This window comes from Schistocerca piceifrons, chromosome 4, assembly GCF_021461385.2.
Source record: "Schistocerca piceifrons isolate TAMUIC-IGC-003096 chromosome 4, iqSchPice1.1, whole genome shotgun sequence".
Lineage (NCBI taxonomy): Eukaryota > Metazoa > Arthropoda > Insecta > Orthoptera > Acrididae > Schistocerca > Schistocerca piceifrons.
The window spans coordinates 145,639,360-145,664,347 of record NC_060141.1 but is presented as its reverse complement, the minus strand read 5'-3'; the positions used below and the strand labels follow the sequence as shown (position 1 = coordinate 145,664,347).

Here is a 24,988-nt window from a genome sequence, read left to right as displayed (position 1 = left end):
GATGTAACTGACGTTTTCTAAATAATGTTCTATTTAAGGACTGCGAGCCATTGTATCTTTACTCAGAGGGCCATAGACACGGGTTCCCAGGTAGATGCCGTGTTTCTTGACTTCCGCAAGGCGTTCGATACAGTTCCCCACAGTCGTTTAATGAACAAAGTAAGAGCATATGGACTATCAGACCAATTGTGTGATTGGATGGAAGAGTTCCTAGATAACAGAACGCAGCATGTCAGTCTCAATGGAGAGAAGTCTTTCGAAGTAAGAGTTATTTCAGGTGTGCCGCAGGGGAGTGTCGTAGGACCGTAGCTATTCACAATATACATAACTGACCCTGTGGATGAGATCGGAAATTCACTGAGGCTTTTTGCGGATGATGCTGTGGTACATCGAAAGGTTGTAACAATGGAAAATTGTACTGAAATGCAGGAGGATCTGCAGCAAATTGAGCATGGTGCAGGGAATGGCAATTGAATCTCAATATAGAAAAGTGTAATGTGCTGCGAATACATAGAGAGAAAGATCCCTTATCATTTAGCTATAATATAGCAGGTCAGCAACTGGAAGCAGTTAATTCCATAAATTATCTGGGAGTAGGCATTAGGAGTGATTTAAAATGGAATGATCATATAAAGTTGATCGTCGGTAAAGCAGATGCCAGACTGAGATTCATTGGAAGAATCCTAAGCAAATGCAATCCGAAAACAAAGGAAGTAGGCTACAGTACGCTTGTTCACCCACTGCTTGAATACTGCTCAGCAGTGTGGGATCGGTACCAGATAGGGTTGATAGAAGAGATAGAGAAGATCCAACGGAGAGCAGCGCGCTTCGTTACAGGATTATTTAGTAATCGCGAAAGCGTTACGGAGATGATAAACTCCAGTGGAAGACTCTGCAAGAGAGACGCTCAGTAGCTCGGTACGGGCTTTTGTTGAAGTTTCCAGAACATACCTTCACCGAGGAGTCAAGCAGTATATTGCTCCCTCCTACGTATATCTCGCGAAGAGACCATGAGGATAAAATCAGAGGGATTAGAGCCCACACAGAGGCATACCGACAATCCTTCTTTTCACGAACAATACGAGACTGGATTAGAAGGGAGAACCGATAGAGGTACTCAAGGTATTCAAGGTACTGGCTTGCGGAGTATGGATGTGGATTTACAGTGTGTAAACTTTTAGATGGCAGACCTCTCCCTAGTCCTGAATCGGTAGAAGTCGGGAGGCTTCGGTAGGCACGCAGTTTCGACTGCTGCCAACATTACGTAGCTGACTGTTGGACAAGGTAGCCATTGTCGTCTGCTTCGTTATTGTTTTGCGCTGTACTGTTCTGGGTGTTTTTATTGTGCAGTTGTACTAAACATTATCAATATGAGTGAAGAGGCAGTTGCTGGTCCATCTCGGGAGTCGCCAACAACCCCTACCGGTAGGCCTACGGTTAGAAGGAAACCAGTATTACGTAGCGATGCTCGCAAAATTATATTGCGTGTGATTGAATGCTGCGAAAGGGAAAGGGAGCAGAAAAAATTGCTTCACCCCATTTACAAATCTTCAGTGAGAGCTGCTACATACACAGGACAAAGCATGCGTAGCATTGGAAGATTACGCCCGTGGTTTTATATACTTTTTTTAACACTTTTCGGAACGTGTTGCAAATAGTGTTAGTGGTGAAGAAATAATAGAACAAAACGTCATGCCTGACGCGGCACTTTTTCACGCATCTCGATGTTTACCACGTCATATCTCCTGAATCATATGTCGTAAAGATACATAAATTTGCCGGCGCATTTACTGGTATATGTGGATACTGTATGCGAAATATGTTGAGATTAGAGTTAATAGTAACGAAATAATACATTAAAACGTCATGCCTACTGCGGCAGATTTACGGTATGTACTGAGAAAATCTAGTAAGCGACAGCCATTTTTCCTTTCGTTATTTTGTGGTGGGTGTCATCGAGAAAAATTTTCGTAAAAGTTTGAAATTGTATGTAACGTTTGTTGCTAGTCGCTAAGTGCTCTCATTCTCAAATAGTGGATGCACAAATCTGGGTATTTTCCCGCGGTGGCATCTCATTGTTTATGACGTCATATCTCCTCAAGAATGTGTCTTATTTCTTTTTTTTCGGCTAGGAACCTTCGTGGGCGTACGGAGAACAAATCACCAAAATTTCATCGCAATCGGATGAATGGTTTGGGAACGCTCAGAGGACAGACATACATACATTCATTTTTATATATATAGATTTTAATGTACATGACGATTTCAGTTCCGTTTACGAACAACATTTAAAGCGAGTTTTACTTCCAATCGTCTGCTTTCGTGTAAGCATGACGCGCAATTTGTAGTGCCAGCACTGCAACTGGTAGGCGTGCCTTGTCCCCCCCCAACGGCTCCTCTCCCCTCGCCAGCCAATGCTTGCTTCCTCCTCTCCCCTCACTCCCCTCACAACTCTGCCGTCTTATAGTTAACACACTGTAGATGTAGACTTTTCGAAATGCCCTCGTATATCTTTTCATATGAGTCACCTGAGTGCAAATGACAGCTCCACCAGTGCACTACCCATATATACGTTGTGTTCGCGATACCACTGTCGTCTGTATATGTGAATGTCGCTATCCCGTGACTTTTGTCAGCTCATTGTATAACGACGAAGTGTTGATACAGTCTTAAAATGGAAGGAAACAAGCTTTTAAAAGAGTACTTACTGTCGAGGCTGCGCCAAGATGTCGATGTACTCGTCCCTGCTGAGGCCGTCCCGCGGGGCCACGGGCCTGCGGAAGTAGAGGTGCGGGCACGGGCTGAAGGAGGGCGCCTTGCTGGGCAGCGGCCGCGGCAGCCACACGTACGACGCCGGCTTCGGCTTGGGCGGCTTCTTCGTCTTCAGCGCCTTGGGCTTCTTCTTCTCCTTGTACGCCTTGGTCGGCTTGGTCCGCTGCATCTGCACGCCCACCAGCTCGCCTTCGGGCTCCTCCTCTGCTTCTGCCAGATCGGCGGCTTCTTCCGCTCCTTCCTCTTCTTCTTCTGCAGCCTCAGGTTCCCCATCTTCGGGCTTCGCGACATCGCCCACGTCTGCCGGTGGTGGTTCTTCCACTTCGGCCATGGTGTCAGGATACTTATATTTCTATCTTCGAGTTCTGCAAACGTATAAAACAAAAGAAAATTGTGGTTTCTGGTAATTTCCACCGTGTATCTGTCCGTACATTTTGGGATTTCGAGTTTGTAGTGAACTTTATTTTAAAAAAAATTAGGGAAGGTTTTATGCTGTGGTAGATTTGTGTAAGGGGGTAAGATAGATACTGCCTACAGGAAAATTAAAGAGGCCTTTGGAGAGAAGAGAACCACTTGTATGAATATCAAGAGCTCAGATGGCAACCCAGTTCTAAGCAAAGAAAGGAAGGCAGAAAGGTGGAAGGAGTATATAGAGGGTTTATACAAGGGCGATGTACTTGAGGACAATATTATGGAAATGGAAGAGGATGTAGATGAAGATGAAATGGGAGATACGATACTGCGTGAAGAGTTTGATAGAGCACTGAAAGACCTGAGTCGAAACAAGGCCCCGGGAGTAGACAACATTCCATTAGAACTACTGATGGCCTTGGGAGAGCCAGTCATGACAAAACTCTACCATCTGGTGAGCAAGATGTATGACACAGGCGAAATACCCACAGACTTCAAGAAGAATATAATAATTCCAATCCCAAAGAAAGCAGGTGTTGACAGATGTGAAAATTACAGAACTATCAGTTTAATAAGTAACAGCTGCAAAATACTAACGCGAATTCTTTACAGACGAATGGAACAACTGGTAGAAGCGGACCTCGGGGAAGATCAGTTTTGATTCCGTAGAAATGTTGGAACACGTGAGGCAATACTAACCTTACGACTTATCTTAGAAGAAAGATTAAGAAAAGGCACACCTAAGTTTCTAGCATTTGTAGACTTAGAGAAAGCTTTTGACAACGTTAACTGGAATACTCTCTTTCAAATTCTGAAGGTGGCAGGGGTAAAATACAGGGAGCGAAAGGCTATTTACAATTTGTACAGAAACCAGATGGCAGTTATAAGAGTCGAGGGGCATGAAAGGGAAGCAGTGGTTGGGAAAGGAGTGAGACAGGGTTGTAGCCTCTCTCCGATGTTATTCAATCTGTATATTGAGCAAGCAGTAAAGGAAACAAAAGAAAATTCGGAGTAGGTATTAAAATTCATGGAGAAGAAGTAAAAACTTTGAGGTTTGCCGATGACATTGTAATTCTGTCAGAGACAGCAAAGGACTTGGAAGAGCAGTTGAACGGAATGGACAGTGTCTTGAAAGGAGGATATAAGATGAACATCAACAAAAGCAAATCGAGGATAATGGAATGTAGTCAAATTAAATCGGGTAATGGTGAGGGGATTAGATTAGGAAATGAGACACTTAAAGTAGTAAAGGAGTTTTGCTATTTAGGGATTAAAATAACTGATGATGGTCGAAGTAGAGAGGATATAAAATGTAGACTGGCAATGGCAAGGAAATCGTTTCTTAAGAAGAGAAATTTGTTAACATCGAATATAGATTTAAGTGTCAGGAAGTCGTTTCTGAAAGTATTTGTATGGAGTGTAGCCATGTATGGAAGTGAAACATGGACGATAACCAGTTTGGACAAGAAGAGAATAGAAGCTTTCGAAATGTGGTGCTACAGAAGAATGCTGAAGATAAGGTGGGTAGATCACGTAACTAATGACGAGGTATTGAATAGGATTGGGGAGAAGAGAAGTTTGTGGCACAACTTGACTAGAAGAAGGGATCGGTTGGTAGGACATGTTTTGAGGCATCAAGGGATCACAAATTTAGCATTGGAGGGCAGCGTGGACGGTAAAAATCGTAGAGGGAGACCAAGAGATCAATACACTAAGCAGATTCAGATGGATGTAGGTTGCAGTAAGTACTGGGAGATGAAGGTGCTTGCACAGGATAGAGTAGCATGGAGAGCTGCATCAAACCAGTCTCAGGACTGAAGACCACAACAACAACAGATTTGTGTGTGTGTTGGGGCTTATGGGCGCTCAACGTCGAGGTCATCAGCGCCCTGACACACATTGAAGGGAACGAATGTGGACAGACCTAATAAAACTGAAACACACACGCAAAGAAAGTAGGAAAAGAAGGAAAATGCTACATAAGAAAGTAGAAAGTAAGGAAAGGGAAAACGTAGCAACAAGAATGCCACAGGAAATTGTCATTGGCTGGCCACTTACATAAAATATGGGCGAGCTTGTCACACAGTGAGCAAATTAAGATCATCTCCCTAAAATCTTTGTAAAAACATTTGACATGGCACAGAACTTTAAAATTTTAACCATATTCGTCCGAGTGTTGCCTAAAAGAGATGGCAGGTCCGCTGGCAAGTCAGCCGCGGCCCGCTGGTCAGAAAATAAAACGCAATCAAATAAAACGTGGCGCACAGTGACCTGGACGCCACAAGCACCACACATTGGAGGGTCCTCCCGCCGGAGCAGGAAGCTCTGCGTCATAGGGCTGTGGCCTAGCCGAAGCCGAGTGAGGAGAACCTCGTCCCATCCATGGGGCTGAAAGGAAGTACACCACACACGCGTTGTGGGCTTCACTATACGGAGCTTATTGTCAGTCACTTCCAGCCACTCATCCTCCCACCGACGCATGACTCGTGAGCTCAACAGCGAGGTGAGTGCGTGCAGGGGTATAGCACACTGAGATACATGTGGATCGAGACACGCCTCCTTGGCTGCGAGATCTGCCCTTTCATTCCCAGCAATGCTGACGTGCCCCGGAACCCAGCAGAAAGCCACCACCTTCCCCAATCGCCGTAGGTGGAGGAGGGCATCTTGGATGGTCTGGACTATTTTATCTGCTGGATACAAACGTCGCAAAGAGTGAAGGGAACTTAGTGAATCGGAACAGACAAGAAATTTAGGACAGGAAGAATGTCTCATCTGCTCCAGTGCCCGCAAGATGGCAAACAATTCTGCATCAAAGATAGTAAAAGTCTGAGGGAGTCGGACCTTGAGGACACGATCCGAAGAAACAACAGAGCAACCAACGGAATCCCCTTGTTTTGACCCATCCGTAAAAACAGCTACCTAGTCGTGGTACTCAGATAAAATGGAAGAAAATGCTGTATTAAAAACGGTGGCAGGAGTGCAATCTCTCTTGTACTGCAATAAATCTAAAATCACTCTGGGCCTCTTCAGTAACCAGGGTGGCAGGCGGTTAAAACCCTGGATTTGGGGTTGTACAGACTCCACACCGAGGGACTCTAGCACACGTTGCACTCGGATCCCAAACAGCAACGTAGCCCGGGGACGGTGGGAAACAAGCCGGTCCAGAGGTGGATGAGCAACAAGATGGTGAGCAGGCGAGGTGGTAGATTTGTTATACGAGGATGAGTTAAATGAAAAATTTGTAATAAGAAATCGAAATTTCGCGCCGTTATCCTGTAAGTTGGTAAGCGTGCTACAAGCAGCGTGCAGAATGGCCTGTTGGTGGCAGCATAGTGCAGATACACACATACCGTCGCAGTATCAGTATAAAGATGGCCGCCCCACTAGCGACTTGCACCAGGGAAGAACAGCGTTCTTTTAATCGGTTTTTGCGTAGTGAAGGTGTGAAACCCATTGAAATTCATCGACGAATTAAGGTTCAGCACGGTGGTGCATGTTTGTCACAGCAGCAAGTCTATGAATGGAGTAGGAAGTTCGCAAATTGTGTGACTTCAGTGGAAGATGCCCCTCGTCCAGGTCAGGCACAACGAGTTGTGACTCCACAGAACATTGCAGCAGTTGAAGCCACAGTGAAGGAAAACCGCAGAGTGACACTGAATGACACTGCAGCATGTTTACAGGTTAGTCATGGGTCAGCACACCACACTGTGCGTGATGTGTTCCAGTTTCACAAAGTGTCTGCAAGATGGGTGCCACGGCAGCTGACTCCTGAAATGAGAGAAAGACGTGTTGATGCTTGTGAAGAACTTCTTTGGCGCTTTGAACGAGAAGGTTATGGCTTCCTTGCAAGAACCGTTACTGGGGACGAAAACTGGGTTCACTTCCACCAACAGGAAACGAAGAGAGCGAGCGAGGAATGGTGCCATTGCTCATCACCAAAACCAAAGAAGTTTCGAACAGAACCAACAGCAGGGAAGGTTATGCTGACTCCCTTTTGGGACGAAAAAGGCGTCATTTTGGAGCATTACTCGCCTAGAGGGACCACTGTCACCAGTGCATCGTACACAAATCTCCTAAAAAATCAACTGCGGCCTCCAATCAAATCAAAGCGACGTGGATTGCTGTCAGCAGGTGTCCTTTTGCTACAAGACAATGTAAGGCCCCACGCTGCCCGTACAGCAGTTGCAACAATCGCAGAACTGTGTTCTGAGTGTCTTCCTCATCCTCCATACTCACCAGACCTTGCCCCAAGTGATTTCCATATGTTTGGACCACTCAAAGACGCAATGGGAGGAAAGAAGTTCCGTTCCGATGAAGAGGTACGCCACGCGGTGCATGAGAGGTTGCACGGACTATCAAAAGAATTTTTTTCTAAAGGAATCTATGCACTTTGTAAGCGCTGGAGGAATTGCATTGAGCGTGAGGGAGATTATGTTAAAAAGTGAGACAGCTTTGTACCACTTCTGCACAATAAATAATATTTAAAAAAATATTTAAAGTTTTCATTTGACTCACCCTCGTATTATCCGTCTTAAAAATCGTAATTACATTTTAAAAAAACTGCATCCGAACAGGCCTTGGAAGGCCCAACGAACTGACCGACCGCCGTGTTATCCTCAGCCAATAGGCGTCACTTGATGTGGAGATGGAGGGGCACGTGGTCAGTACACTGCTCATCCAGCTGTTTTATTTATATGAATATTCGTCTCGATGGGCAACGAATTCACAACCTTCAGTGTAGATGCACAATATCGTTCGACCTCTGGCGGGAATCTAAAATTAACGAGCATGGAGGACACGGACAGAGACTGTGGATAGGTGTCGCTAGGTGGGAAAATTGGGTTGACCTGGGAACATAGTCTGTGCATTTTGGATAAATATTTTGTCTGGGTGGCGCAGTGGTTAATGCAACTGACTACAGATCAATGTCCAATTGGAAGGCATGTCACAGCCACTTCATCCTGCCGAAGTCACCGGCTTGAGGAAGGCCACAGCTGGATAGCGTGCATCACCAACTGCAGCTTACTGTTCGTCACCCGCCGGTCACGCCTCCTCCCACAATTGTATGGACCTGCGGCTCACCCACGAGATGACATCCTGCAGGGAAATGGAACATGAAAGTTAAGTTCCCTGCAGGTCTCCTTTGCGGTTTTGTCTGCCGGTTCATTTCCCCAAGTTCTCACGTTTCCTGGTACCCAGCAGAATGTCTAGTCCTTCCCCTGCCGCTGTAGGATGTACAGTTGGTCGTGTATAAGATGAACCTTTTGTCTGCTGGATAAATGTGCTGCAACGATTGTACAGCACTAAGGAAGTCGGAGTGGATGAGAAACTGTTTGCTCTGAAGACGCCTCATCTGCTGCATTGCTTTCAGGAACGCATGGAGGTCTGCAGAAAATACACTGTAGTGATGAGGAAAGCAAATCCTGAGGACACAATGGGCCCAATGACTGAACAACCAAGGGAGACCCCTTGTTAGGAGCCATCAGTGTACACAGGTTTAAGAACTGTGATGCCTATCTAAAATGTTAAAAAACAGACTAAAACGCAAAATCTGGAGTGCCATCCTTTTTTTAAAAAAATTCAAGTCTAAAATAATTCTGGACCTCTGCAGCAGATAAGGTGGAGACCTGCTCTAAGCTTGGTGTAAAACCTCAAAACCAGCAACACTCATTTCCAGAAGGCAGTCCTTTAAACGAACCCCATAGGGTATCATTGCTCAGTTCCAAGTACAAAAGAGCCTTCGTATTGGTTCCGAGCAGTAGTATGGAAAGCAGGTGTGTGTGGCTTGAGAAGTGTTTTATATGCCTCGTACATCGTGAGGAGCTGTCGCCTGATAGCCTAGCCTGGCGGTCTAGTGGTGAAGCGCGTGCCTGGAAAGCGAGAAGTCGTGGGATGAAATCCCGGTCGAACCACGGCAATTTTCAGTCTACCTTTAACATAGCCTTCACTCTCAACAATGTAAGGAGTCGCCAGGAACGACACGTTAAACTGTAGCTCCCCTTCCCCAGTTGGATAAATGCATGCAAATCGCCAAAGTGGTGTCCAATTGAAAGAATTGCACCAGGCCACTGACCCCAAGAAAATATTACGAGGCGTGTTTTTTTAAGTAAGTATCGTTTTGAAATTAAAAAAAGCCGTACTAAGATATCTCAATAATTTTATTTTTACATGAAAGCCTGTACCTCAATCTACGCACTGACGCCATTACAGTCTGATTCTTCCTTGTTTACGCTGTGTACTGAGTGTTTAAGTTGCCTCCGATAATCGTGAGTCCCGCCGACTGTGAGTACGGGCTGGTTCAAATGGCTCTGAGCACTATGGGAGTTAACATCTTTGGTCATCAGTCCCCTAGAACTTAGAACTACTTAAACCTAACTAACATAAGGACATCACACACATCCATGCCCGAGGCAGGATTCGAACCTGCGACCGTAGCAGTCCCGCGGTTCCGGACTGAAGCGCCTAGAACCGCACGGCCACCGAAACCGGCCGATGTACGGGCAGTTATAAGATTTCTTAGTGCTAAAGGCCTAAAAGCGATCGATATTCATCGTGAGACCTGTGCAGTTTAGGGAGAAAACAGTATGAGTAACGGAGTGGGCATCCATCGGTCGTTAACGAAAGTTTGGTGCAAGAAATGGACAATAAGGTGAGAGAAAACAGACGCTTTACGATTTCCTCCTTGCGGGATGACTTTCCTAATGTTTCTCGTAGTGCTTTGTATGGCATTGTGACCGAGCACTTGAATTACCGAAAATTGTGCGCACATTGGGTACCGAAAATGTTGAACGATGTGCACAAAACCAAACATTTTGACAGTGCATTGACTTTCCTTGGGCGGTACCACAACGACGGTGATGATTTCTTGAGCCAAATTGTTACGGGCAATGAAACATGTGTGGCCTACGTCACACCAGAATCAAAGCAATAGTCCATGGAAGTTGAGCAAGGGCATCGTTTTGCTGGAAGACAATGCCCGTCCGCATGTGGTGAATCAGACCAAAGATCTCATCACATCTTTTCGATGGGAAGCTCTAGATCATCCTCCGTACAGCCCCGATCTTGCGGCCAGTGACTACTATCTGTTCCTGCACTTGAAGAAACACCTGAGCGGTCAGAATCTTCAAGACGATGATGAAGTCAAAACAGTGGTGCTGCAGTGGTTAACAAGTCAGGCGGCAGACTTCTATGAGGAGGGTATTCAAAAACTGGTACAACGTTATGACAAGCGCCAAAATATTGACGGAAATTATGTAGAAAAGTGGATTAAGGTAGAGACTTTCATGTAAAAATAAAATTATTGACATATCATAGAACGTCTTTTTTTAATTTCAAAGCGGTACTTACTTAAAAAACATGCCTCGTATTATTACCAGAGTGAATGGAAGCGAACGAGCAATTGCAAATAAGTTCTCCGGTGGCCATCACCTTCTGTAAAAATGAGTTTGCCCTAGGGCGACCGAAAACAGCACAAGAACATGAGGTAACCAGCCTAGCATATAATGCCCGCGTTGTTGTTTTTTGGCGCTAATAATCATCATACAGGATATAACACCACATACACTCCTGGAAATGGAAAAAAGAACACATTGACACCGGTGTGTCAGACCCACCATACTTGCTCCGGACACTGCGAGAGGGCTGTACAAGCAATGATCACACGCACGGCACAGCGGATACACCAGGAACCGCGGTGTTGGCCGTCGAATGGCGCTAGCTGCGCAGCATTTGTGCACCGCCGCCGTCAGTGTCAGCCAGTTTGCCGTGGCATACGGAGCTCCATCGCAGTCTTTAACACTGGTAGCATGCCGCGACAGCGTGGACGTGAACCGTATGTGAAGTTGACGGACTTTGAGCGAGGGCGTATAGTGGGCATGCGGGAGGCCGGGTGGACGTACCGCCGAATTGCTCAACACGTGGGGCGTGAGGTCTCCACAGTACATCGATGTTGTCGCCAGTGGTCGGCGGAAGGTGCACGTGCCCGTCGACCTGGGACCGGACCGCAGCGACGCACGGATGCACGCCAAGACCGTAGGATCCTACGCAGTGCCGTAGGGGACCGCACCGCCACTTCCCAGCAAATTAGGGACATTGTTGCTCCTGGGGTATCGGCGAGGACCATTCGCAAACGTCTCCATGAAGTTGGGCTACGGTCCCGCACACCGTTAGGCCGTCTTCCGCTCACGCCCCAACATCGTGCAGCCCACCTCCAGTGGTGTCGCGACAGGCGTGAATGGAGGGACGAATGGAGACGTGTCGTCTTCAGCGATGAGAGTCGCTTCTGCCTTGGTGCCAATGATAGTCGTATGCGTGTTTGGCGCCGTGCAGGTGAGCGCCACAATAAGGACTGCATACGACCGAGGCACACAGGGCCAACACCCGGCATCATGGTGTGGGGAGCGATCTCCTACACTGGCCGTACACCACTGGTGATCGTCGAGGGGACACTGAATAGTGCACGGTACATCCAAACCGTCATCGAACCCATCGTTCTACCATTCCTAGACCGGCAAGGGAACTTGCTGTTCCAACAGGACAATGCACGTCCGCATGTATCCCGTGCCACCCAACGTGCTCTAGAAGGTGTAAGTCAACTACCCTGGCCAGCAAGATCTCCGGATCTGTCCCCCATTGAGCATGTTTGGGACTGGATGAAGCGTCGTCTCACGCGGTCTGCACGTCCAGCACGAACGCTGGTCCAACTGAGGCGTCAGGTGGAAATGGCATGGCAAGCCGTTCCACAGGACTACATCCAGCATCTCTACGATCGTCTCCATGGGAGAATAGCAGCCTGCATTGCTGCGAAAGGTAGATATACACTGTACTAGTGCCGACATTGTGCATGCTCTGTTGCCTGTGTCTATGTGCCTGTGGTTCTGTCAGTGTGATCATGTGATGTATCTGACCCCAGGAATGTGTCAATAAAGTTTCCCCTTCCTGGGACAATGAATTCACCGTGTTCTTATTTCAATTTCCAGGAGTGTAGTTTGAGCCACCATGCAAATTCGTGATATTTAGGGAGGATTATACTGCATGACGAGTGCGCTGCTTTTGGCGAAGAAAGAAAAATGACGTAGAAAGAATGAATTTAGGTGGCTGAATTAGCAAGTAAGTGTGAAATTCGTGCAGGAAGTGCACTTAACACTGAATTATAGCTCAAGTTTCTTTTAACATTATCTCAAATTCTGACGCTTTTCGCTAGCTTCTCATTACAATTAAGCGACTAGAAGTGAGGAAGGTGGATGAGGGTGGAAGGAGAAAATGGGAGGATGGTGTGAGGTAAAATTTTGTGATTAGGGCTGGAAAGAGAGGTATATCTCAGGATAGATTACTTTGCTAGGGAGTGGGAGTTGGTTAAAACTCCGGCGGGAGAGGATGGATAAGGCACGACGGTACGTGGGAGGTGAATATGGATGTAGTGGTGCAGTTGGATAACTGGATTGGTTTTTAGTGGGTGGGAAGTTGGGTGCTGAGACTGGGTTTTCCGATTAATGTATCCGATCGGAAGGTGCTCTAGTATGGGAAGAAGGTTTGGGAAATGGATAAGCTGCTGCAAGATTCGAGTTAGGAAGGTAAGCGGATGCGGAAGGCGAGGCAGGATGTATGTCTTTTCAGGATTTTGAGGAACTTGTAGAATTCAGGTGAGGCAGAGATCCACACAACGTTGGCGTAGGTTGGACTCGGGCGGATGAGGGATTTATAGGTGAGGATAATGGTAGAAGAATGTAGATCCCAGGTGCGGCCTTTTAGTAGTTCAGTCAGTTTCGAGCTTTGTGTTGGACGCTAAGAGAGATGTGCATTCTATGTTAAGTTTTCTGTTGATGGTTATTCCTAAATACTTTACTGTGTTGGTCAGAGGAAAAAAAAATGGAAATTTGTGGTAAGTTCTTATAGGACCAAACTGCTGAGGTCATCTGTCCCTGGGTTTACAGCCTACTTAACCTAACTTTAACTTACGCTAAGGACAACACACACACCCATGCTCGAGGTACAAATCGAACCTTCGACGGTGGGAGCAGTGTGAACCGTGGCAAGGCGCCTAAGACTGCACGGCTATCCCGCGCGGCGGTCAGAGGCATAACTTGGTTGTAGATGGGGAGATAGAAATCTGGACGATAGGATCGACAAGTGGGGCGAAGAAAATGGTTGCTTGGCTTTTCTGTGGATTTACTTGATGTTTCTATTCGAAAAGGAGATTCAGGTGACCCTGGAGGGAGATATGGGAGAACTGAAGGGCGTGGTGAGTGGCTTGGTAAGTTGTGTTGTCAGCATATTGAGGGAGGTATGTTGGGGTGGCGCTCTGAGAATGTCTGTTCAAAAATGTTACCGTTGTCGTCATGAGCTGACCTCCACGTATTTTTTATTTAACGGTAACATTTTTGAACAGAATGACGGAGTGACTATGGGTAGTCCTTCGTCACCCATAGTCGACAATTTATTTATGGAGGACTTCGAGGACATGGCACTGAGGACCTCAGCTTTGCAACCAACGTGCTTCTGGAGATACATGGAGGATACCTTCTTAGTCTGGCCACATGGACGTGATGCTCTTAACAGATTTTTGGACCACTTCAACTGTCTTCATCCCCGTATCAAATTTACTATGGAGGTTGAAAATGATGGGATGCTTCTATTTTTAGACGTTATGGTTTATAAAAAACCAGATGGAACTTTGGGACACAGCGTTCACCGAAAGCTGACACACACAGATTGGTATCTGCATCTTAAGAGCTGTCATCCACCACACCAACGCAATGGCGTCCTTAGGACTTTGGTACAGAGAGCATATTCCATCTCCAACGCAGACAGCTTAACCCAAGAACTTGAGCATTTGATGACTGTTTTTAAGGAAAATGGATACACCGAGAAGCAGATTCGTCAGGCTATGGAGTCTGGACCATCTCCGGAGGTGTACGAAGAGGAACATAGATCTGTGGCCTTTCTTCCTTATGCAGGAGGCTTATCGTTTAAGATTGGACGAATTTTAAGAAATTTTAACATTAAGAGTGTGTTCCTCCACCTTCTAAGATTAGGGCTCTACACGGCTCTGTGAAGGATGATTTGGGGCTTAAGAAACCCGGTGTGTACAAAATTCCGTTTCATGTGGGAAAGCTTACATTGGCCGTTCGATTCGCACAGTGCATGACAGGTGTGTGGAACATCGCCGTCATACGAGCCGGAAAAACCAGTGGTAGCAGAACACTGCCTAAATGAGGGACACAATATGAAATTTGAGGAAACTGTGGTGGTTGCCAACATTTCCGGTTTTTGGAACAGTGTCTATAAAAAGGTGATTGAAATTATGTTGGCTGATAATTTAATTAACAGAGACAATGGGTTTCCTCTTAGCAAGAAGTGGAGTCCTGCATTACCTTGCATCAAAATTGAACGTTCTTCGGTGCGGCCTTGATTGCGATATATCGTTGACAGCAGTGTTTCACTAAGGGCGGCGCCACCTCCCTGTTTTGGAAGGCAGAAACCGTGATGGGCGGCGCATGCGCCGTGTACTGAACGGTGGCCTATATAGGACGTCGATTTGCAACCTGGGGTCAACATCCATAGTCGTTCCGCGGCCCAGCTACGGCGGTGGCATCGGTTCCTCTCCTCCCTTCAAGGCGACCTCATCCCCATCCCCCAGCACACCCGTCCCAAATCCAACTTCACTCCCGATGTTATCCTCTCCTTCCCCAACCTCCTTGGCCGCATAACCGTGGATGTCCTGGAACCTACTGGTAGCGACCATGTCCCTGTCCCCCTCACCATTTCAGACGGTCGTCGCCCCCACCCTGACCCTCGTAATGACCCTCCCCCTAAGTACGTCCATGACTATTCCCATGCCAACTGGAATGCCTACCGGGATACCCTCTCCACCCAGGTCGATAGCCACCCCTTCACCTACCACCACCCCGACGATGTCACCCATGCCGCCTCCTTTCTCCAGCATACCTTGTCTGAGGCCGTGGAGGCCCACGTCCCTACTGTCGCCATTCACCCCCACCGTCCTACCTTACCCCCACAGGCCGTCCTCCTCCTCCGTGAATCCCACCGTCTCTACCGTGCCTTCCTCCGCACGCATGACCCGGACACACTACGACGCCACCGGCAACTCCAGCGACACATTCGTAATTTGCTCGCGGCTAAGAAACGCCGGGACTGGCGACAGACATGCACCCATTTATATGCTACCCTACCTATCAACTCGTCCAAGTTCCGGTCAGCCTTCCGTCGCCTTACCCTCCCCCTACTATCCTCTTCTCCATGATGATCACCCCTTCCCTGACACCCTTAGTAAGGCCAATCACTTTGCCTCCTACCTCTCCGATGTATTTTCCATCCCCGATGATCCCCAATTCGATTACTCCCTCTTCCCGGATGTCCGTTATCGAACTGACACCTCTGTCCCTCCCCTCGCTCCTGGTTTCCAGTACTTGGACAACATTACACACACGGAACTCAATGCCCCTATCACTACACAGGATCTCATTGCTACACTCCGCACAAAACGCAACACTGCTCCTGGTCACGATCATGTCACCTACCGTCACATTCGTGAAGCTCCTGTCTCTTTCCTCTCCATCCTGGCCAGGCTCTACAATGTAGTCCTGTCCGCTGGTTACTACCCCGACCTGTGGAAAACCTCCCGTATCCTAATGTTCCTTAAACCTGGCAAACCGCCGTCCGCCGTCTCCTCCTACCGTCCCATCAGCATTACCTCGGTCTTCAGCAAGGTCCTGGAATCTATCCTCACCCGACGCATCCACCAGCATCTCCGCCAGCACCACCTCCTTCCCATTACCCAGTGTGGCTTTCGGCCGTCCTTCTCTTCCGACGACCTTCTCCTTCACCTCACTCATCTCCTTTCCGACCAGCTTAATTCCCGTCGCTCCGCAATCTTCCTCTCCCTGGACCTCGAACGTGCTTATGACCGCGTATGGCATTCCGGTCTCCTCTTCAAGCTCCAAACCTTTGCCCTTCCCATTAACTACGTCTGTCTGATCGGCTCCTTTCTCTCCCGCCGTCCTTCCTATGTCACCATCGATAACACAGATTCCTACACCTTTTTCCCCTCCGCCGGTGTGCCCCAAGGCTCCATCCTCTCCCCCCTTCTGTACCTTTTGTACACAGCAGACATGCCGCCGCCGTCACCCCCCGTCCACCTTCTCCAGTTTGCCGATGACACCACCTTCCTTGCCCTTGCCCCCACCCTGCAGCGCTCCCAACACCTTCTCCTATCCCATCTTGACTGGTTCACTGCTTGGTGCAACCAGTGGTTGCTCAAGGTCAATCCCTCCAAAACCCAGGCGACCATTGTAGGCAAAACCACCCCTTCCTTCCGCCTCCTTGATTTCTATCTCACCATCTGTGGCCGTCCTATCGCCCTCACTCCCACCCTTAAGTACCCTGGCGTCACCCTCGACCGTTGCCTCTCCTGGACTCCCCATCTCCGGACAATCCAAGCCAAGGCACGCTCCCGACTCCGTCTCCTCAAGCTCCTTTCCGGCCATACGTGGGGTCTGGACCCCTCCACCATCCTCCACACCTATAAATCCCTCATCCGTCCTATCCTTTGTTATGCCCATCCGGCTTGGATCTACGCCCCCCCTACCTTTTATAAATCCCTCCAAATCCTTGAACACCATGCTCTCCGCCTCGCCTATCGCATCCGTCTCCCCTCCCTCATGCGAATCCTGTATGATCTCATCCCCTTCCCCCACCTCCTCCTTTTCCTCGAAAGGATACGGATGCTGTACACCTCCAGCAAACTCGATCCTCCTCACCCACTAGTCTCCCCCATCCTCTCCCACCCCTGCCCGCGGCCGCGCCTGTATTCCCACGTCCCACCCGGTCTCCATCTCTCCACCCTCCTTACCCTCTCCCAAGGTGGCTTCCGCCAGCTCCCTCTCCCTGATGATGCCCTCCTCCCCTCCATCTACCCCTCCTATGAACTTTGATCCTCCCACCCTCCTCCTGTGTTTGCTCCTCTGGGCACCCTCCCTCCCTTCTCTCCCCCTTCCCTCCCTCCTCCATTTCTCCCCCAGGCTTCCCCTCCCCTGTCCCTCTCCTCCTCCTCCCATCTCCTCAGCCATTGGCATCCTTGTTCTCCCCTCTCCCCCACCTCACCCTTATTCCCCTCTTGGCAGGTCCCTGGACTCGCACACGCTAAGTGGACATTCGCGCGCCAGAGATCATCGCCATCAGTGTCTCGTGTGTGCCGTCGTGTTTAGTGTTCAGTGTTCACCGTCACACTCCATCGTTCACCAGCGCCATCGTCATCTTCAGTGTTTGTGCTTCGTGTCAACAGTTTGTAGCGTGGATTGTCATCGAGTGTGAACGGCTTCATGTTTTTTTTTATGTTCATGTGTCTATTGTTTTTTCCCGCCGTTTTGTTCCAAGTCATGTATCTTCTCTGTTTTTATCATTGTACTCTCTTTGGCTGAAGAGCGGCGTATTGTGCTGCTGCCAGGCTACCTGTTCTACGGGTTTTAAAATCACAATACAGAAAAAAAAACTGGCGTCAGTTCTCAGCGGGACTCATCAGCAGAAGCAGCATTTTCCTGAAGATGGCGACCAGTTGGATCGCCGAAATATCGAGTCAAGTTGATTTTAGGAGCCGGCAGCAAACCCGAAGAGACTTTCAAGGGTAGAATATTTGATGAGCCATTGTGAAGGACGTGAGTTTGGATAGAAAGATAATTTTCAAAATCCAATATAAATCCTGTTGATCGAAGTAGCCTAGCAACCCAAAAGCTCATACGTGGTATCAGCAGAAACAGTGCACTATTTTTCATGCACACGCTTACACTCTATATCGAGGTGTGGGTGATTTGTGGGCGTGAAATAAACATTTGAAAGCATTTGATTAAATAAAAGGAAAAATATAAAGAAATATATTCGTATATTTTGTTATTTCATGAACAGTGATATTTTCATATAGTGGTGTAGAGCCTTGCGTATTATTAATATTGTGAAAGACTGATCGTAAGTGCTCTCGTTACAAGTCGAGTTTTGGACCTGATGAAGAGTAGCTGGTTCTTAAAGTCTCAAATGTTAAGTGAAGAATAATATCACGCTTAAATAACGCTGCATCGAAACCCACTGTCTTTATACTATATTAAGCTAGCTATTCCGGAATCAGGTGATACCGTGGCCATGTAGTTGTGTGTTGTCGACAACAAATAGGTAAACACTAACATTTCTCATGCTCTGATATCGACGAGGGAAAGAAGAGACGACAACGACGACATACAAGTATACATATACAAACTGTATACATGGCGCCTTACAATACAACAACACAACGGACGTCACGGTATAAAGGGAGAGTAGGACACACACAATACTTGATAAAGTTTGCTATATTGTTTGTTAGAGGGCAGAGAGCACGGGTAAACTATTTTTATTTACCATCAAAACTCGTCTCACAAGGGAACCTCCCCATCGCACCCCCCTCAGATTTAGTTATAAGTTGGCACAGTGGATAGGCCTTGAAAAACTGAAAACAGATCAATCGAGAAAACAGGAAGAAGTTGTGTGGAACTATAAAAAAATAAGCAAAATATACAAGCTGAGTAGTCCATGCGCAAATATGCAACATCAAGGACAGTGTGAGTACAGATGCGCCGTGGTCCCGTGGTTAGCGTGAGCAGCTGCGGAACGAGAGGTCCTTGGTTCAAGTCTTCCCTCGACTGCAAAGTTTACTTTCTTTATTTTCGCAAAGTTATGATCTGTCCGTTCGTTCATTGACGTCTCTGTTCACTGTAATAAGTTTAGTGCCTGTGTTTTGCGACCGCATCGCAAAACCGTGCGATTAGTAGACGAAAGGACGTGCCTGTCCAATGGGAACCGAAAACATTTGATCGCAAGGTCATAGGTCAACCGATTCCTCCACAGGAAAACACGTCTGATATATTCTATACGACACTGGTGACGGCATGTGTTTCACATGACAGGAATATGTTGTCGACCCACCTAACTTGTACACTTGGCGAATGGGTAAAAAGATTCTTCTACCTTGCCCGATTTAGGTTTTCTTGTGGACGTAATAATCACTCCCAAAAAAGTGATGAAAACATAAGAGTTTGTCACATAAACTGCAACAAATGAATGCAACAGTTTCACAGTCGCACAGTTTTCCCTGTGCTCTGTCAAAACAGATGTTTTTAACGTTTTCAAATTTGTCCCTGTGTAGACCGTCAAATCCTGCATACGTCCAAGCAAATCTGAACACGTCCTGGAATTTTGGAGAGCGAAGTTGATTATGTGTGATTGCTTGAACTTTGATAATTGTCTGAAAATAAAAAATTAAACTTTTAACTCGAGGGAAGACTTGAACCAAGGACCTCGCGTTCCGCAGTTGCTCACGCTAACCACGGGACCATGGCGCTCCTGAGCTCAAACTGTCCTTGATGTTGCCTATTTCCGCACGGACTACTCAGTTTGTGTCGGTTGGTTTGTGGGATTAAAGGGACCAGACTGCGACGGTCATCGGTCCCTCAGTTTGTGTATTTTGCTTGTTTTTTTCATATTTCCACACAACTTCTTCCTGTTTTCTCGATTGATCTGTGTTCAGTTTTTCAAGGCCTATCCACTGTGCCAACTTATAAATAGATCTGAGGGGGGTGCGATGGCGCGGTTTCCTTGTCAGTGATAAATTAACCATGTAATTAAAGCTACCATGAACCTAAGCAACGAGAATGATCAAGTCTTTAGTACGTTTTTAGTTTTAATCAACATATTAGATGTATACGGTAAAGTTACATTAATGTGACCACCGCCTATATTCGACGTTAGAGTGCAATAAACACTGACAGAGAGCAGGAAGCAGCACAAGCAGAAGAGAGAATATAAAGCTTGTCGGGAGGATGCGGCAATTAGACAGCTGTTTAATGCGGAAACAGAGCGATTTATCTGATGTCCAAAAGGGTATTATCATTGGCTTTCTGGCTGTGGTGGAAGCATTTCCGAGACAGTTAAGCTCGTAAACTGTTCACGTGACGCCATACTTAAAGTAATTCAGCCAGCCGGAGTGGCCGTGCGGTTCTAGGCGCTATTCATCGGCGACGAAGGCTGGAATTGGAACGCCAGTACCGCGCGCCCACTTACAAGGAGACGGCACGACCGTGGGGTCGGGGATTTGTCCGAAATTTTGTCTGGTGGAAGAGGACCCCTAACGCCTCAAGTGGTTAAAATATTAGGACGGAAAATCACGGGAAAAATCGATCCAAAGTTTCTTAGGTGCCTTATGAGTATAAAATTTTAGTCCATTGCGGAGCTGCCGTCTGGCCCATATGTTTAGGCCTCAGAGTCATACGCCAGAGGTCTCGGGTTCGATTCCTTCTCCAGCACTTTTTTTTTTCCTTCTGTTGTTTGCAATATTGCAGCGAATTGTTACAGAAGAATAGTGAAATTAATTCCCGGGAAGATTGTATAAAAATTCATTCTATAATTCTCCGTCAATTATCGTCACCAATATTCGGAGACATGATTCAATATGCCTGGTTTGCCTCAAAATTATCAGAAACTCAAAACATTTTCGTAAATGTTAATGGGGCATGTTTTTGTATAGATTTATTGCAAACGCCCTGTGATTGAAAAAAAATCAGCCTTTATATGTTGCGCAAGATGTTGCAAAAATTATTGCTTTCTTTGTTTTTACGATAATTGCCACTGCGGTTCTTGTTTATAATTATTATATGTATAAAAACTAAATATTTCCCAATAGACTTTGTTATTCTGATTAAAAACCCAATGTTTCCCCTCATATAATTTACAATTAAGAATGGAAAACCCACCGCCAAGAATTGTGTTGTTGGACAGAAAGAAAATAATTTTTATTCAGTAATGTAACTAATTTGTTAAAGATAATCTAGGTTTGAGAAACTTTCTGAATAATTGGTGGAATAACAAAATAAAATGAAACAGATGAAACAAAATTGCCAGAGGAGGAATCGAACACGAGACCTCTGGCGTACGACTCCGAGGCCTAAACATCTAGGCCAGACGGCGGCTCCGCAATGATTCAATTGGCTCTGAGCACAATAGGACTTAACATCTGAGGTCATCAGTCCCCTAGAACTTAGAATTACTTAAACCTAACTAACCGAAGGACATCACACACATCCATGCCCGAGGCAGATTCGAACCTGCGACCGTAGCGGTCGCGCGGTTCCAGACTGTAGCGCTTAGAACCGCTCGGCCACTCTGGCCGGCGCTCCGCAATGGACTAACATTTTATACTCATAAGGCACCTAAGAAACTTTGGATCGATTTTTCCTGGGATTTTTAGGGTAGTGCGTCCTAATATTTTAACCACTTGAGGCGTTAGGGGTCCTCATTCACCACACAAAATTTCGGACAAATCCCCGACCCCACGGTCGTGGCGTCTCCTTGTTAGTGCCGACAAGTGGTCTCTTCAGATGAATCACATTTTATGCTCCTTTGGACAGATGGCCGGCCGCTGTGGCCGAGCGGTTCTAGACGCTTCAGTCCGGAACCGCGCGACTGCTACGGTCGCAGGTTCGAATCCTGCCTCGGGCATGGATGTGCGTGATGCTCTTAGGTTAGTTAGGTTTAAGTAGTTCTAAGTTCTAGGGGACTGATGAGCTCAGATGTTAAGTCCCATAGTTCTCAGAGCTATTTGAATTTTTTTTTACAGATAGTCATTGGAGTATACGGCGTGACAGGTCTGAAACCAAACAGCCTGCAATCAAAAGACTGGAAAAGGGCACAGGTCATCCCCGTTTTCAAGAAGGGACGTCGAACAGATGTGCAGAGCTATAGACCTATATCTCTAACGTCGATCAGTTGCAGAGTTTTGGAACACGTATTATGTTCGAGTATAATGACTTTTCTGGAAACTAGAAATCTACACTGTAGGAATCAGCATGGGTTTCGAAAAAGACGATCGTGTGGAACCCAGCTCGCGTTATTCGTCCACGGGACACAGAGGGCCATAGACACGGGTTCCCAGGTAGATGCCGTGTTTCTTGACTTTCGCAAGGCGTTTGATACAGTTCCCCACAGTCGTTTAATGAACAAAGTAAGAGCATATTGACCATCAGGCCAAGTGTCTGATTGGATTGAAGCGTTCCAACATAACAGAACGCAACATGTCATTCTCAATGGAGAAAAGTCTTCCGAAGTAAGAGTGATTTCAGGTGTGCCGCACGGGAGTGTCGTAGGACCGTTGCTATTCACAGTATTGAAACACGTATGTAACGCAGCAGCGATGGCGAGGCATTGCAGCGTCTCTGACCAGAGAGTATGCGCTTGACCGCGCGAGTGTTGCGAGCTGTTCGCTAGTTGTCGCTATGCAGAGCAGTACTCTGTCTGTAGTCGTGGCAGTCGGTAGCTCGATTTAGTTGCGGGCAGTTCGCTAGTAGTAGTCGTGCAGTGCAGTGCACTAGTAGTCGTCATGCAGAGCGGTCGGTCAGTAGTAGCAGCCCAGTGCGGTTGTGTGATGTAGGCGGTCGGCAACACTGGTCAAGATGCTGAATGAGGTATACTGTTAATTAATATAATCATTAGATAATGTAAAATTTATTTATTGTAATTAATCTCCAACAAGTTCCCCAATAATAATTTTGATTTCAAAAGCATTTTTTCAAAAATTTAATTTTTATTGAACTAAAGATTTCGTTGCACTTCCCATTTCATTCCACTTCCGTTAAAGAAAAATTTCAGTAAAATCACAAAAAAAGGGAATATTATTATTTGCAATGCAGTTCCTCCAAGCCGTGCGCACGAATAAGAGCAGAAATTTGACATCCAGTTATTCTGAGGTAAGAATCTAATTCTGATTGTTTTACACAGGGCCAAAGACGGATGTTTCGGTTTAATTGAATTTTCTTATCACTGAATAGACTTTAATTTTTTGGTGAAGAATTTATATTTGAGTCAGATTGCGAATTTCACATTTTTGTTGCCATTGTCAGTACATTTCATTGTGGGCAGGTTATGCTTAGCGCAATGTCCATTAGCAGTTCTAAATAATTTTGTCATTTCTTATAAAATTATTGTGGGGAGGTTACACTCGGCTCCCATTTGTATTAAGTATTGTGTTTTTTCCTTTTCAATTACGGTGGGGAGGTTACACTTGAATTCTGATTGTTTTACACAGGGCCAAAGACGGATGTTTCGGTTTAATTGAATTTTCTTATCACTGAATAGACTTTAATTTTTTGGTGAAGAATTTATATTTGAGTCAGATTGCGAATTTCACATTTTTGTTGCCATTGTCAGTACATTTCATTGTGGGCAGGTTATGCTTAGCGCAATGTCCATTAGCAGTTCTAAATAATTTTGTCATTTCTTATAAAATTATTGTGGGGACGTTATACTCGGCTCCCATTTGTATTAAGTATTGTTTCTTTTCTTTTAAAAATTACGGTGGGGAGGTTACACTTGGCGACCCTGCCAGGATCGAATTTCGTTGAGCATCTTTTGAAAAACAGTCAGATATCTGCTCTTATTTGCTTAGATATAATTAGGATTTGGCGCTACGCTTTTATTAACTTGTGACTTTCTTTCCACAGATCAACGACAATTCGTTTGCTCTCTTGTATTTGTGTGTTGCTTTTGCATTTGTGCTTATTTATTTTGTGAATATTTGTGACTATTGTAAAAATGCCGCGAAAGACTGTGAATAGTGTATCGCGAGGTATTTTGAATGAAATTACCGACTTAAACAGCGTGACCGATAGTAATTGTGACACGCAGTGTAGTGATGACAATCCTGCGTTCACTAACAATCAGTGCATTACAACCACTAGTGATGACTTTTATATTAATGATGAACAAACGAACTCAATTGTCTCATCTGTTAATTTGACGACAATTGATGACGCGGGACGCTCTATTGTAATGAGCGCTGCCGAGCTTAACACACCCGATTTGGAAAATTCAAGTAACATACAAACAAATTTTTCGAATGAAAATGGTCAGTGTAGTGAGAGTACGACGGATCCATTTAATTCCGAAATAATGTCTGACAGTGTACATCCAACTGACAAACCTTTTTCTAAATCTCAGAATAACCAAATGGTTACAGTAAGCGAGAAAGTTCCAGATCCACCACTAAACAGCACAGAGAGTATAAACGCTAACTTTGGCTTTGAACAAATTATGGCAAGATTGCTACAACAACAATTTAGTGAACAGAACAAAAAATTAGACAAACAAAGTGAAGATTTTAAACAACTTAATGAACAAGTCAAACAACAGAGTGTAGATAACAAACAATTTAAAGAGAATTTCAAACAACTTAGTGAACAGTTTAAACAACTTAATGAAAAACTTGATGAGCAGAACAAACGACTGGAAGAAGAAAACAAACAATTTAGAGAACGGAACAAACAATTTTCTGAAAGTATTAAACAGCCGAGAGAAAAACACGATAACCTTAATGAACAGAACAAACAAGCTAGCGAACAGATTACAGCTGTTACCGTTCAATGTCAGGACAATAAAGATCAATTACGTGAGGATACTCAGGCTTGTGCTAATAACAGTAATGAAGAAGTTGGCACTGTTGCACAAGAATTAAGTAGTACACGTGTAGGCACAAGAGAATCACATAAAGACGAGATTATTGCAGTCACCGAACAATGTTCAGCAAACGAAACACAGATACACGAAATTAATGCAGTCACTGAACAATGCCTTAAAAACGCAGTACAGATTCGCGACGAAATTAATTTAGAGTCAGTGGAAGTTTCACACACTCCGAATACGGAAATTGACGAGAAATTTGCACGACAGATCAACCAAAATGTCGAAAGCTTTAATGTAACAGAATTAAAGACTA

The 24,988-nt window shown here is 45.9% G+C and overlaps 1 protein-coding gene across 1 annotated transcript in view; it reads right to left on the bottom strand.

Annotated features, from left to right (window-relative positions):
* LOC124795681 (glutamic acid-rich protein-like) overlaps window positions 1–3,103 on the bottom strand; it is a 58,730-nt gene extending 55,627 nt beyond the window's left edge. Inside the window, exons 1-2 of the mRNA XM_047259762.1 lie at window positions 2,891–3,103; window positions 2,709–2,857 (exon numbers count right to left, since the gene is read on the bottom strand). Coding sequence (XP_047115718.1) covers window positions 2,709–2,857; window positions 2,891–3,103 — 362 coding nt within the window. The remainder of the gene's footprint in view (window positions 1–2,708; window positions 2,858–2,890) is intronic.
* Between the last annotated feature and the right edge of the window lie 21,885 nt (window positions 3,104–24,988).